Below are 11,454 nucleotides of genomic sequence, written 5' to 3'. Positions count from 1 at the left end.
TTCATCCTGGGCAACTTTAGACAAGTCTTTCCCTTCTCTGGGCCAGAGCCCAGTCTCTCTCTCTAAAAGGAGGGTGTTGGACTAGCTTGTTCCTAAAGTCTCTTCCAGTTGTGAAGGGAAACAGAGTGGAAGAGGAAAAGGAGAGTGACCAGGGAAAGGATCTTCTGGATCTTCTCAGATCTTGGCAAGTCTTTCTCCATAACTTCATCCCCACTCCTTGAGAACATGGCTTCCTAAGTGTTTATCAGTGGATTTTGTGGTGCTCCTGTGCTTGGCACATGGTGGGTTCTTGATCAGTATTTGTTGATTGATTGGGCCAGGTCCAATGTGTTTAGGAGATGCTAATTCTATGCCCAGCCCAGGACTGGATGTCCTATATTATCTCCCCCCACCTCTGCCTCCTCAAGCCCAGGAACTCTTTAAGGTCAGGGTCAAGAAGCCTCCAGATTGTGGGTACCACTAATCTCTTCTTTATTTGGATTTTCCCCCTCCCCCTGGTACCAGATTCTGCCGTGATCAGTGCTGATGGCACCCACTGGCCTTATCCCTTTCCCCAAACCCCTAAGGAAAGGGTGAATATCATGGAAACCAGAGCAAGAAGGTAGCCTCAAGGACATTTATTAAGTATTCCATCTGTACAGACCCTGGGGCCACATAGGAAAAAGGAAGAAGGGGGGAGGGATTGCAATAAATAACAAGAGACAGAAACTCCCCTCTGGACTGATGAACAAGGTAGATGGAGGTTAGAGGGGAGTCATGATGTGGGGAGGGATCGGGTAGAACCAGGCACTAGAAGGGGGGAGGGGGAGGGGGAGGCTGAGACCACTGGATGCCCTTTCTTCCTCTGCTCCCCTCCCTTTGCCCTAGGAGGAAGGGAAACTAGAAGCCAGCCCTAGAAACCACCAGTGGCTGTGGTGGGGGAGATTCTGGGGGAGGGAGTCCTGGGGACAGGGTAAGAGGCAGGCAGCCCCTACGGCCCTCACTTGACCCTGATCTCTGCATACTCAGCCAGCTCCTCCGTTAGGGTGTAGCTGTCCTTGGTAGGGCGTTTTCCCAGGTCCACATGGGAGTAGCTCAGGTCCAGCTCAGGGGGCTCCGCTCGAAGGCCCAACAGCCTCCTCTCTGCGCCCAGGCGCCTCTCGCTCTAGGATGGGGCAACCATCAGTTACAGGGGGAGTTTCTTCCATTCACCTCCAGCTCAGGGCTTTCACCCAGGTTACCAAGAGTTTGCGGTATTTCTTCTCATCTCAACCATTTCCTGTTGCTCAGAGTCAAAGCCAGACTCTCCACCACACACACCCCCATCCACTGTCCCCTAAGCCTCAGTTCCTCTTACTCCTCAAAGTGTCACCTGGGTTGGGCTGGTTCAGGGCCCAGCCCCTAGCCTCCTGTCTCCATTTCTGGTCGCCCCTCAACTCCCTCACCTCTCTGCTAGCCCACAACGCTTCCCCACTCCTCTTCCAGCAAGTGCTCCCTGATTAAACCCACTGCCTCTGGATCTGCCTTCAACAGCTGCATTGTCTTCAATTATGCTGGGCAGCTTTTCCTTTTGTATATATTCCTGGCCCTTCCCTACCCGAGTCCTGCCTGGGAGGGGACGGGGGTGACTCCCTTATGTGGGGACAATGACTCCCCCCTTCCTTCACAGCCCCCCTCCATCCTTTCACGGCCTTATACATAAGGGAAGGCTTAGGACATTGTGATGCCTGACAATCAGGACTGAGAGCTCAGAGACAAAGACAGTAGTGAGAAGCAGCAGCTAGACAGAGGAGAACAGGGCGGCTTGTGTCCAGCTCCCTCCCTCCCTCCCTCCTCTTCCCTACAAATCCTCATTAGGGATCCACAAATACATGCACCCACGCACACACATAGGCCCTGAGACCCACAAAGGGTCCCAGAAACGGAGACACTGAGGCCGCGGCAGGCAACCTACCTGGGGCGCTCAGTGACTTTCCAGGGTAGAGACCGCTTTGGACTATTAGAGAAGGAAATGGAGTCACAGTCCAGGGAGACTAGGGGACAACAGACATCCCCCTCCCCCTGCCCCATGAGAATCACCCAGGCTCCATCCCCCAATTCCCTTGACATGCAGTGGTTTGGTCCATCAGACACTAACAAGCACCCCCTCCTCCCCCAGCAGCAGCCCACGCCCCCTTGACCTCAGCCCTACACAGGTTGGTCCCTGACTTTCCCTGTCACCCCTGCGCCCCTCCCCCATGCCTCTCATTCCCTGGTGCTCACCTCAGATTTCTCAGGCACCCCAGGAATGCGGAAGTCGCTGCTGAACAGAACAGGGGGATTCTCCCCACTTGCAAAGCTGGGGCTCGAAGTCGTATTCTTCCTAGGAGGGCAGCACCCATCAGACCTCCAGACCCTACCCCTCTGGCCACATTCTAGTCCCCATGCCTGTTCCCAGAGCTATAACTAGGAAGATTTTTATCGGAGGCAAAAGCAGTTGGTGGAGGTGCATGGCTGTAGTCACTAAGGATCGAGGGTTGGGGTAGGGTGAGATGGGCCCTGTGAGAAAGGGCCTTACAGCAGTAGCACCCTTGGTGAGGCTGTGGGGTGTTGAGGTGCTCTGTAGCAATTCAGCCGAAGTGGGGGGACCATTGTGTCCGGGTCATCTGGGGAGGAAGCACACCCCCTCCTCCCTGTCCTGGCAGTGTCCTGGGACAAAAATCTCCTTCCAATAACGGTCCTGCCAGCTCAATTGACCCCTCCTGAAATGAGGCTTCTGAATTTGCAGGAAATAGCCACCCCCCATCCCCAAGGACTTCTCTGTCCCCCGGTACTTCTGTACCCCCTCCTAGCCTGCATTTCTCCCCTCTCCTCGATCAGGACACTTGGAGGATTTGGGGACACAGCCAACTCTCGGTTCTCTGCTTAGAGTGGGAGTATCCATGAGGATTCCCTCTGGTCATTTCCTAGGACCCCGGGCTGCCTGGCTGCCTTAGGCCATCCTCCCTCTCCCCCTGGTGGTAAGTGGTGACAGGAAACAAATCGCTCCATCCCCCGAGCTCCAGACGTCATGAGGGTGGCTACAAAACACTCCTCCCAACGAGCTCCTTCCCAACCCATTTTCCAGGCCTGGCCTGATTCACAAGCCACAGTGATCTGGAACTGAGAATCCAATAAAAAGCCCTGAGGAAATAGACAGGGTTTGAGCTTGGACAATCACTTTGCTAAGACAGGTTTTCAGGGTAAGGATTGCCGATGTAAAGGCTCTAATGGGAAACTAGGGAGCTTTTTCTTGGCCTCTTTCCCTAACTTCCTTATCAGAGTCAATGGCAAATGTAGAAACAGTTTTGGGGTTTTTTTGATGTTTCTTTTGTTTTAGTCAACGAGGTTAAATGATTTGCCCCGTATCCCATGGCTGATAAATATCTGAAGTTGAATTGGAACTCAGATCCTGTGCTCTATCCACTAAGCCATCTAACTGCCCCTGAGAACAGGTTTTCATTTTGTCTTTGGGTCCCTATTGTCCAACACCTACTTTTATCATGACAAAAGCAATTCACACACTGTTGAATGAATGCATTCAAGACAGTTTGGGATTTCAGGATTAATTGTGTGAATCTTTCCTCTGTGTTACAAACAATTGAGAGTTGACTAGATTTATTTTTGTGGACCCTATTTGTTCGTGTCCTGACTTTTCCATGGGGGATTCCTAAGGGCAATGACTATATTCCTCTTTCCTCTACATCCCTCCCAACAATGAACAGCATAGGATTGTCCATATAGAGCCTTAGTAAGAACGTCACCATCATCACATTAAGGCCAAATGCTTTCCATGTCCCCCATGTTCCCAAGCCCCCAAAGTCACTACCACCCCTCCCAGAACAGGAGCCCCTTGGCCCCAGCACTCTCACTTCCTGCGAGTCTGGGTGATGTAGCAGACAATGGCAATGAGGATGGCAAAGGCGACCACTGCTCCCACCGGCCCAATTTTTGCCCACATCAGTCGGTCTGTAGCCAGGAGAGAAGCAAACAGCCACAAGGCCCATCAGGGAGTAAAGGGGGAAGGAATGTCTCAGGGAAGGTGGAGGTAGGAAGGGCCACAGGTACCTCCAATGAGCGGGACAAAGTGAAAGGGGAGGAGGCGGAGGTCCTGGATGAGGTGTGTATCCCCTCTTAGATAAGGGATCAGCTAGGGAAACCTCCCTCTGCCTCCCACTGCCGTCCAATCTGGCTTACTCACTGGCTCCCTGAAAGGGCAGCTCAAGGGTCTTGGTGCCATACAGATTCCGAACTGAGCAAACGACTCTGGGTGGGGATTGCACCTGCCCCCGAAGGGTGAGGATGCTGGTGAGCACCAGCCCTGTCCGCTCAGAGTACACAAATTCCCGTTCTGTCTCATTTACAGTCACATTTCGAGAGGGTAGTTCGAAGGCCACGGCAGGCTCTGGGTTAGACTTGACTGCACAGACGCACTGTACCATGTCCCTCACTGCTGCACAGTGGGACTCCAGGAGGATCACAGGGGCAACTGCAAAAGTGGGTATGGTAGCAATGCTTAACCTGTTCCTCCTTCTCTGACAAGCCAGACCCGTAACACCAGCTCACTAAACCATCCCTCATTCCACTGGATCCTAAACTCCTGCCTCTTCCAAAAAGTGTTCCTGAGCCCTCTGGAGGACCTAACTTCCTGGGTGGTCTCCTCCTCTCCACTCTCCCCACCCCAGCCTCGCCTGTCCGGGCCACCAAGAAGATTCACCTTCCTAACACATGACTCTGACTCGATTTCCTCTCCTGCTAAAGAGCCTCCATTGTCTATAGGAAAAAGTCACAGAATCTTAGAGCTAGAAAGTCCTGGAGCTTAGATCTCATCAGACCCAATCCCTTCATTTTACATATGAAAAAACTGGGGCTCTGAGAAGTCCAAACTGTGCTTACAGTCTCTGATACAGCCTTAATCTGAATGGACTGATTGAAGGTCAAGACAAATGTTAGCTCTCTGCTGATTTGCAAGGAAACAGTGACGGACACAATTACCTTGTTTTATCTTTGGCATGTAGTCACCTTCCTACTCTAGAAGCTTCCATGGTTCTTCCTTGCCTCCAGGGTAAAAATGCCCAACCCTCAGCATCTAAAGTCCAGTTTGACTCCAGGTTGTCTTTTGAGACTTATTCCACAAATCCCACATCTATACCTTATACAGGCCTTACTTCATGCTTGGAATGCTGCCCTCACTCCTAAACGCCATGCCTTAGAATCATTCAAGACCCATAACAGGTGCCACTTCTTACAGGAAGCCTTCCTCTAGGTGTTAGCACTCTCTCCCTTCAAATGATATTTACTTTTCAGTACAAACACTGTATGATACCACTCCCATCCCCACCCCCACTACAGTAGAAAGTAAGGTGCTCCAAGACAGGGACTGTTTTTAATTTTGGTTTTGCATCTCTACAATGGTGCTTAATAAATGCTGTCTGGAGGGAATCAAATTCAGATAAGACACCATGAGAGACCAATGAGATTTTAGAAGCCCTGGATTACAGGATCAAACGCTAACCAGGGACCATCCCCACATCCCCAAGTGATGGGGAGAGGACAGTGCCAGGGAAAGCTGAATGGGAGAGATGACTCACACTCCACAGAGATGTTGAAGGCACTAGCCCTCTGGCCATATTGGTTCTCAGCCACACACCAGTATTCGCCATCATCCTCAGGAGTGACAGCTGGCAGCTCCAGCAGCAGCTGGCTCTCATAAATGACGGTGGCCAGAATCTGCTTCTCCTTGAAGATGGTGAGGATGGGGTCTGGGTTGCTCTGCGTGGAACACAGGATGGACACAGCTTCACCCTCCACAGCCACTACAGTCCCATTCACTGAAGGTTTCCACGGAGCATCTGAGAAAGGTGGAGAAGGAGCGTGGTACTTGGGAGCCAGGGGAGAGTCCAAGAGCTGGGATTCTCCCTCAACCCCATTCTCTATACATACACACACACACACACACATACACACACGCATGCACACACTGCCACCCTCTCCTGGGAATCAGAAGCCCAGCCCTACTAGTGTCCAGATCCTTAATTTTAGGATAACCACAAACCTAATCTGATGTCTAAATGTCTGTCCCTAAACTATAATGCCAGTTCTGTCCCTGGTCCCTGATATTTCTGACTATTGTCACTTAGCTCAATTTAACCCTAGCCTCATCCTTTAATTCCTTAGAAAACCTCTGAGCTAAGGGATGAGTTGGTCCCTAGCTCTCCTCCAGATCTGAAGTAGTCAGTTTGCACAGCTCTCTTCTCCCCTTATCTCCCAGACCCCCATCCCCAGGGAAGGGGGCTCACACATGACGCTGAGTCCCACGGTGTGGTTGTCCTGCCCATAGGCATTCTCTGCCAAGCAGGCATAGAGGCCATCTTCTTCAGGGGTCAGGTCCTCCAGCTCCAAGGCCAGGCTCCTGGCCACTGCCTCTCTGAGCACAGCCCCGTTCCTCATCCAGGTCAGCAGAGACATGGGGTTACTGTCTGCCCCACAGAGCAAGCTCACCTGTGAGCCCTCAATGGCCTCCACAGAAGTATTCATCTCCACGATTAAAGGGGGGTCTGAGAGCAGGGACAGATATCAAGAAGTTTCAGGAGACTCAAGCATTTTGTTTCTAAACCTGAAGACCCAACTTTTGCCAAAGGCCTCACGTGTCTCCCTGGACCCACACATCCAATCTGCAAATCCCACAATTATTCTCCCAGACCTCAGGCATCTTCACACCTCTCCTACAGGGCCTAAGAATTCATGGAAAAGTTTCCACCTCCCCCATCAGACTCTGATACCTCAGGAGCCTCAAGGCTCAGGGATCTGCCCTCCCCACCTCCAGGGTCTGTTCCCAAGCTCACATTTGATGTCCAGGCTGGCGTAGCCCTCAAATTGGAAGGTAGTGTTGGGGAAGGTGACCTGGCAGCCAAGCCGGTGCCCGTTGGCCTCTCGAGTGGGCACAAAGTGCAGCAGGGATGCCTGTACCCAAGTCCCCCCATCCTCCCTCATTCTGCCCAGCACAGCTGGAGCCCCCAGGCCATCATGGCCCAGCCAGCTTAGTGTCGGGTGCAGCTCAGGGCAGTTGTCGGGCACCATACAGCTGATCTCCACTTCTGTGCCTGCCACAACTTCAGGGGGCACCACAATACTAGGAGAATCTGTCAAGTAATGGAGGCACCCATCACTTTTCTCCCACTGTCCTCGAAAGTGTCCCAAGATAATCTTCTTCCTTTTCTTTCCTCATTCATATACCTAGCTCCCCCTAGGAACCACCACCTCTTTCTGCACTGACCCTTGACTTAAATAACATAACATTCCCATTTGCTGTCCATCTGTTTCTTGGTTCTGTGCCTTCACCACTTTGTCCTGGATGGGGATCTACATTTGGATTGTCTCAGACTATAAGCTAATGACCCCCTTCACACCACCCCCAGAGCAGTCATGTATCTGTATAATTCCCTCTCTTGTGTAATTAATCTAGAGACCTGGATATCTAATGAAGAACATAGGTCTTAAAAGAATCTTATAGGACCTCTAGGAAAGCAACAAATCAGAACAATGGAAACCAGGCTGTGGGTCTAAGGGAAAGTCTTAGCTTGGTCAATGTCTCTTCCCCTTGACCACCCCCTACTCTTTTTGAGATTCTGGGTTTGAGGCAAGTAAGTGGTCTGAGGCTGGGGATTTGGTGGGGAGTGGGAATGGATTCCTCTAGGTGGGAACAGAGAAGGAGCATGAATAGAGCCCTGCACCTGGAGGCAGCAAGTCCTACCTTTGAATCCCATCTTCATTCTTTCTAGCTGAGGACCAGCTGAGACCCCCAATCTGGTTTTCATTATTCCTGAATCCCTTTAGAAGGGAGATCCTTCAGGAAAGGGACTGGTCCTGGCCTTTCTTTGTATCCTCAGCACTTAACACTATGCTTGGCACACAGTAAGCACTTAATTGATACTCATTGACTGACTGACCCTTTCTCTTCACCAACACAATCCCTTCTGTCGCTGGATCTTTCTTTGGGTCTAATAACCCATGATCCCAGCCCAGGGTAGAGGAAATTCCACAGGGCTGGTCCTTCTCTTGAGGCAGGGTGAGGGGGGACATCAGCCCACAATCTAAGACAGACACCTTGACACAGGCACATAAGGAGCAAATCCATTCCATCTGTTTCCTCCTCTATAAAGTGAAGGATAAGAATACCGTCTCTCCAAAGCTTGTGGTGAGGGTTTGGGCAACCATAATTTGCTATAGAAACTATTACTATTAGTTTCTTGGTCTGGCCAAGCCTTTTGTGGTTAGGAGTGACAGAAAGACATAATGGAGAGGATTTTGGAACTGAGAGGAAGCTTGAGAATCATGGGAATGGGATCATCACATCTCTTCTCTTGGGCCTCAACTGATCCAAACAGATCCCTTGTGTGTTTCTACAAACACGAAGAATTTCCTCTATCCACCAAGCCCCCAAGACTCAGCTGACCATGAGCCCACGTGAGTTACTCACTGATGATGTCCAGTGTGCTGTGCTCAGAGAAGGTGTACTGATTGTAACCTCCCAGGTCTGCTCGGAAGTAATACTTGCCCCCGAGCTCCGGACTGAGGTTTGTGAGCTGCAGGGTGCAGTTTCGGAGACCCAGGTCCCCAAGGAGCCGGCTTCGACCCTGGAAGCTCTCGTGGACAACGTGGGTCCGGGATTTGAAGACTACTGGAGGGTAGTTCTTGGGGTAGGGGCTGTTGAAGTACCAGACGCCATGGACCACAGCAGGCCGCAGCTCATCCGGAAAATCAAATCGACAGGGGATGGAGACACAAGTCCTCTCAAAGGCTGAGATGGATGAGGGCATCCAGGCCCCCCACTGACCACCCCTTGAGGCTTTGGGGAAGAAGGAGACCCAAGCTGGAGACAGATCTAGTCCCAAATCCTCCCTTCTCCAGTCTTATTCTGGGGTTGTGTGTGTGTGCCTGTGCATGAACACACACATTCACACACACCCACTCTCAGACTCAAACACACACACACACACACACATCCCAGCACTACTCTTCTTCAAGGACCTAGTTTCTGCCCCACCCCCTCCATCCTTACCCCCAACCCCAGGGTTCAAGGTCTTAAGGCATCTAGTGGTCCACATTCCCCTTTCCATGCATTTACCTGCTATCATAATCCAAAACAGAGGCAGAGCGGTGAGATACCTCATGATGCTCCCCAGGAAGTGCTGGGAGGGTAGCAGCTAGGGATTGGAGACGAAAGGGTTAAAGGCAGCTATGCCAGGACTCTCAAAAGGGATCCTTGAAAAGGAGCACCATTCCACCCACCCCATCCCCCAAGCATTGATTAAGCACCTACTGTATAAGTGAGGCACTGGGCTCAGTGCTGCAGATACAGAAACAGAAAGGAGTGGAGGATTCATGGGGCGTGGAGCCCGGGGAGAGGGGAAGAGAAGACACACACCTTGCCTTAGAGATCAGATCTTCGCTGGGTCCTTTGAATTGAGAAGATCCTTTATTCCAACCTGAAGCTGAGAGCCAGCCAACCTGGAATGAAAGTTGAGAAAATGGAGAAGAGCGGCCCAAAGCCATCTGCTCCCCATCCTCTGTCGCCAAACACCAGCCAGTCCAACTTTCCTACCATCGGCGCTCCCCACCCCCTCTCCCACCCCCAGGGATGGGACCTGGTAGTCAGTTACCTCTCCCCTGGCCCATAGTATCTGGCTGCCCCATGTGCCTGGACGCCTGGGGCCCCCACACACATTCCCTCTTCGGTGTTGGCAGCAGCTGGGACTGTGGTGAGGGGGTGGAAAGAGTTTCCTGCATCATGACAGCGCTTGCTTCTCTCCCCCCACCCAAACACCAAGGAGAGTCCTGAGGGGGCCCCCAGGTGGGAGGGAGCCTGAGGAAGCCAGAGCAGAGGAGACCCTGCAGCTCTGATTGGATCGGAGAGGGGGCATAGAGGAGGCGAGAAGGAAGGGGAGCTGCCACAGTTCTGACTGGTAAGTGTGGGAGCACCGGGGGAGAAACCCTACAACTACATGGTAGGAGGTGAGGTGGGGGCCCTCCTGAGAGATGGGAGGGAGTGGGGGCCTGGGTCCATGGAGACCATCCCGTCAATGACTCCATTTCACTAACTTGACATTCCCCAAATGCCAGGAGCATTCCTGCCGCCTTCTGCCCCCCCACGGACCCCGGTGTCCCCACCCCCCAGTGAAGGCCTGGCCCCTGGCCCCAGCACAAAGGAGTGCTGTTCCATCTGGGGGCTCAGCTACCCCCTCTCCCCCTGGGGGCTTCTGGGATAGGAGGTGTGTGAGAAAGAAAGCCCTTCTTGCCCGCACCCAGCACTGATGAATGGGAGACATGGCTGTCTCCCTTGGGGGGCTGGAAGTTCTAAAGTCCCCTTTTCTAGACTCTGTCATGTCCTACAGCTACAGTATTTGGAGCTGGAAGGGGCCTCCTCCTTTTGCCGAAGATGAAACTGAGGCCCAGGGCTAGTAAGTAAAGAAGCCAAGATTCAGACCCAGATGCCATGGTCTTCCCATTATAGCTGCCCCCTCTCTTCTCACCCTTTCTGTGTACCCACACACACAGACAAGAGACAGACACGTGCAGAGCTCAGGCATGCACAGAAGGCTATACAGAGACACATGAAATGTCCACGCTCCAGCCCTTAGCCCGTGCCTGGAACAGAGGAAATACTCACCCCTCTGGAGACACAGGACAGAGACAGAGTCACAGACCCACTCACAGACACAGATAATCGGAGGCAGAGTCACTCGGCCATAGTCACCAGTGCAGGTAGACACATCCCAGCCCAGGCATCCTTAAGCTTCCATCCCCTAACCCCCAAGATTCAGACCAGGTCCTGGCCCATTGGTTTGCTAGCCCCCAGCCCTGGTCCCCCTCAGTGTACTGGATTTCCTTGCTATTTACTAGCTCCCCACTCCCAACCCCTCACCCTCACTCCCAGCCTAATTGACCCAGCCCAGCCCAGCCCAGCCCCTGCTCCCTTGCCTTCAGGATTCACTGCGCTGACCTCTCTCCTGTCCCCTCAGCTTCAGCCTGTCCACCCATCCAGCTCCCCCTCCCCCATCCCAGGGTCTAGGCCTTCGAGGACCAGCCCTTCCCTTCCCCCCCACCACATTCACACTCACACTCACACTCACACACACACACACATACACCCAGGGTGCCAGGGGCCGCCTGCCTCCAGCACCCAGCTCCTCCCTGCCCAGGGAGGGGGGGGGCACAAAAGGGCCCTTGTCACAGCTGGGGCTCAGACCGGGCTGCCGGATGCCTGGGTCCTACATGAGTGTAGGGATGTGTGGAAGAGAGGATGGTTTATAGGCTTCTCCTGTTTCTTTCTCACTCCTCCTCCCCTCTTTCCTCCCCCTCTGGAACCTCATTCCTCAGTGAGATCTGTAGCAAGTTGCAGCCCTCATAGCTGCTCCCAGGGCCAAGGGAACTGTGGTCAGAAGCCTCTGTCCCAGC

General features: G+C 52.8%; 1 protein-coding gene across 3 annotated transcripts; it reads right to left on the bottom strand.

Moving 5' to 3' along the window:
* Positions 1-554: 554 nt before the first annotated feature.
* On the bottom strand, positions 555-10,839 carry MAG (myelin associated glycoprotein). Of its 3 annotated transcripts, none has more exons than XM_072616294.1 (12): positions 10,667-10,839; positions 9,660-9,753; positions 9,425-9,507; positions 9,125-9,203; positions 8,477-8,845; positions 6,843-7,139; positions 6,297-6,554; positions 5,589-5,849; positions 4,199-4,486; positions 3,870-3,966; positions 2,242-2,341; positions 555-1,144 (listed from the first exon to the last, which is right to left on the bottom strand). In XM_072616294.1, the coding sequence occupies exons 4-12, from the start codon at positions 9,168-9,170 to the stop codon at positions 980-982; spliced, it is 1,881 nt and encodes a 626-aa protein (XP_072472395.1). In that variant the 5' UTR covers positions 9,171-9,203; positions 9,425-9,507; positions 9,660-9,753; positions 10,667-10,839; the 3' UTR covers positions 555-979. The 3 variants fall into 3 exon arrangements, with proteins under 3 accessions (XP_072472395.1, XP_072472394.1, XP_072472396.1); XM_072616295.1 differs by lacking the exon at positions 10,667-10,839 and adding an exon at positions 1,934-1,975 and having other exon boundaries at positions 1,055-1,144; positions 9,660-10,119; XM_072616293.1 differs by lacking the exon at positions 10,667-10,839 and having other exon boundaries at positions 9,660-10,118.
* Positions 10,840-11,454: the final 615 nt, after the last annotated feature.

Source organism: Notamacropus eugenii, chromosome 5, assembly GCF_028372415.1.
Source record: "Notamacropus eugenii isolate mMacEug1 chromosome 5, mMacEug1.pri_v2, whole genome shotgun sequence".
In the NCBI taxonomy this organism is placed as follows: Eukaryota; Metazoa; Chordata; class Mammalia; order Diprotodontia; family Macropodidae; genus Notamacropus; species Notamacropus eugenii.
The sequence above is the reverse complement of the archived record's forward strand: the minus strand, read 5'-3'. Positions and strand labels throughout refer to the sequence as shown.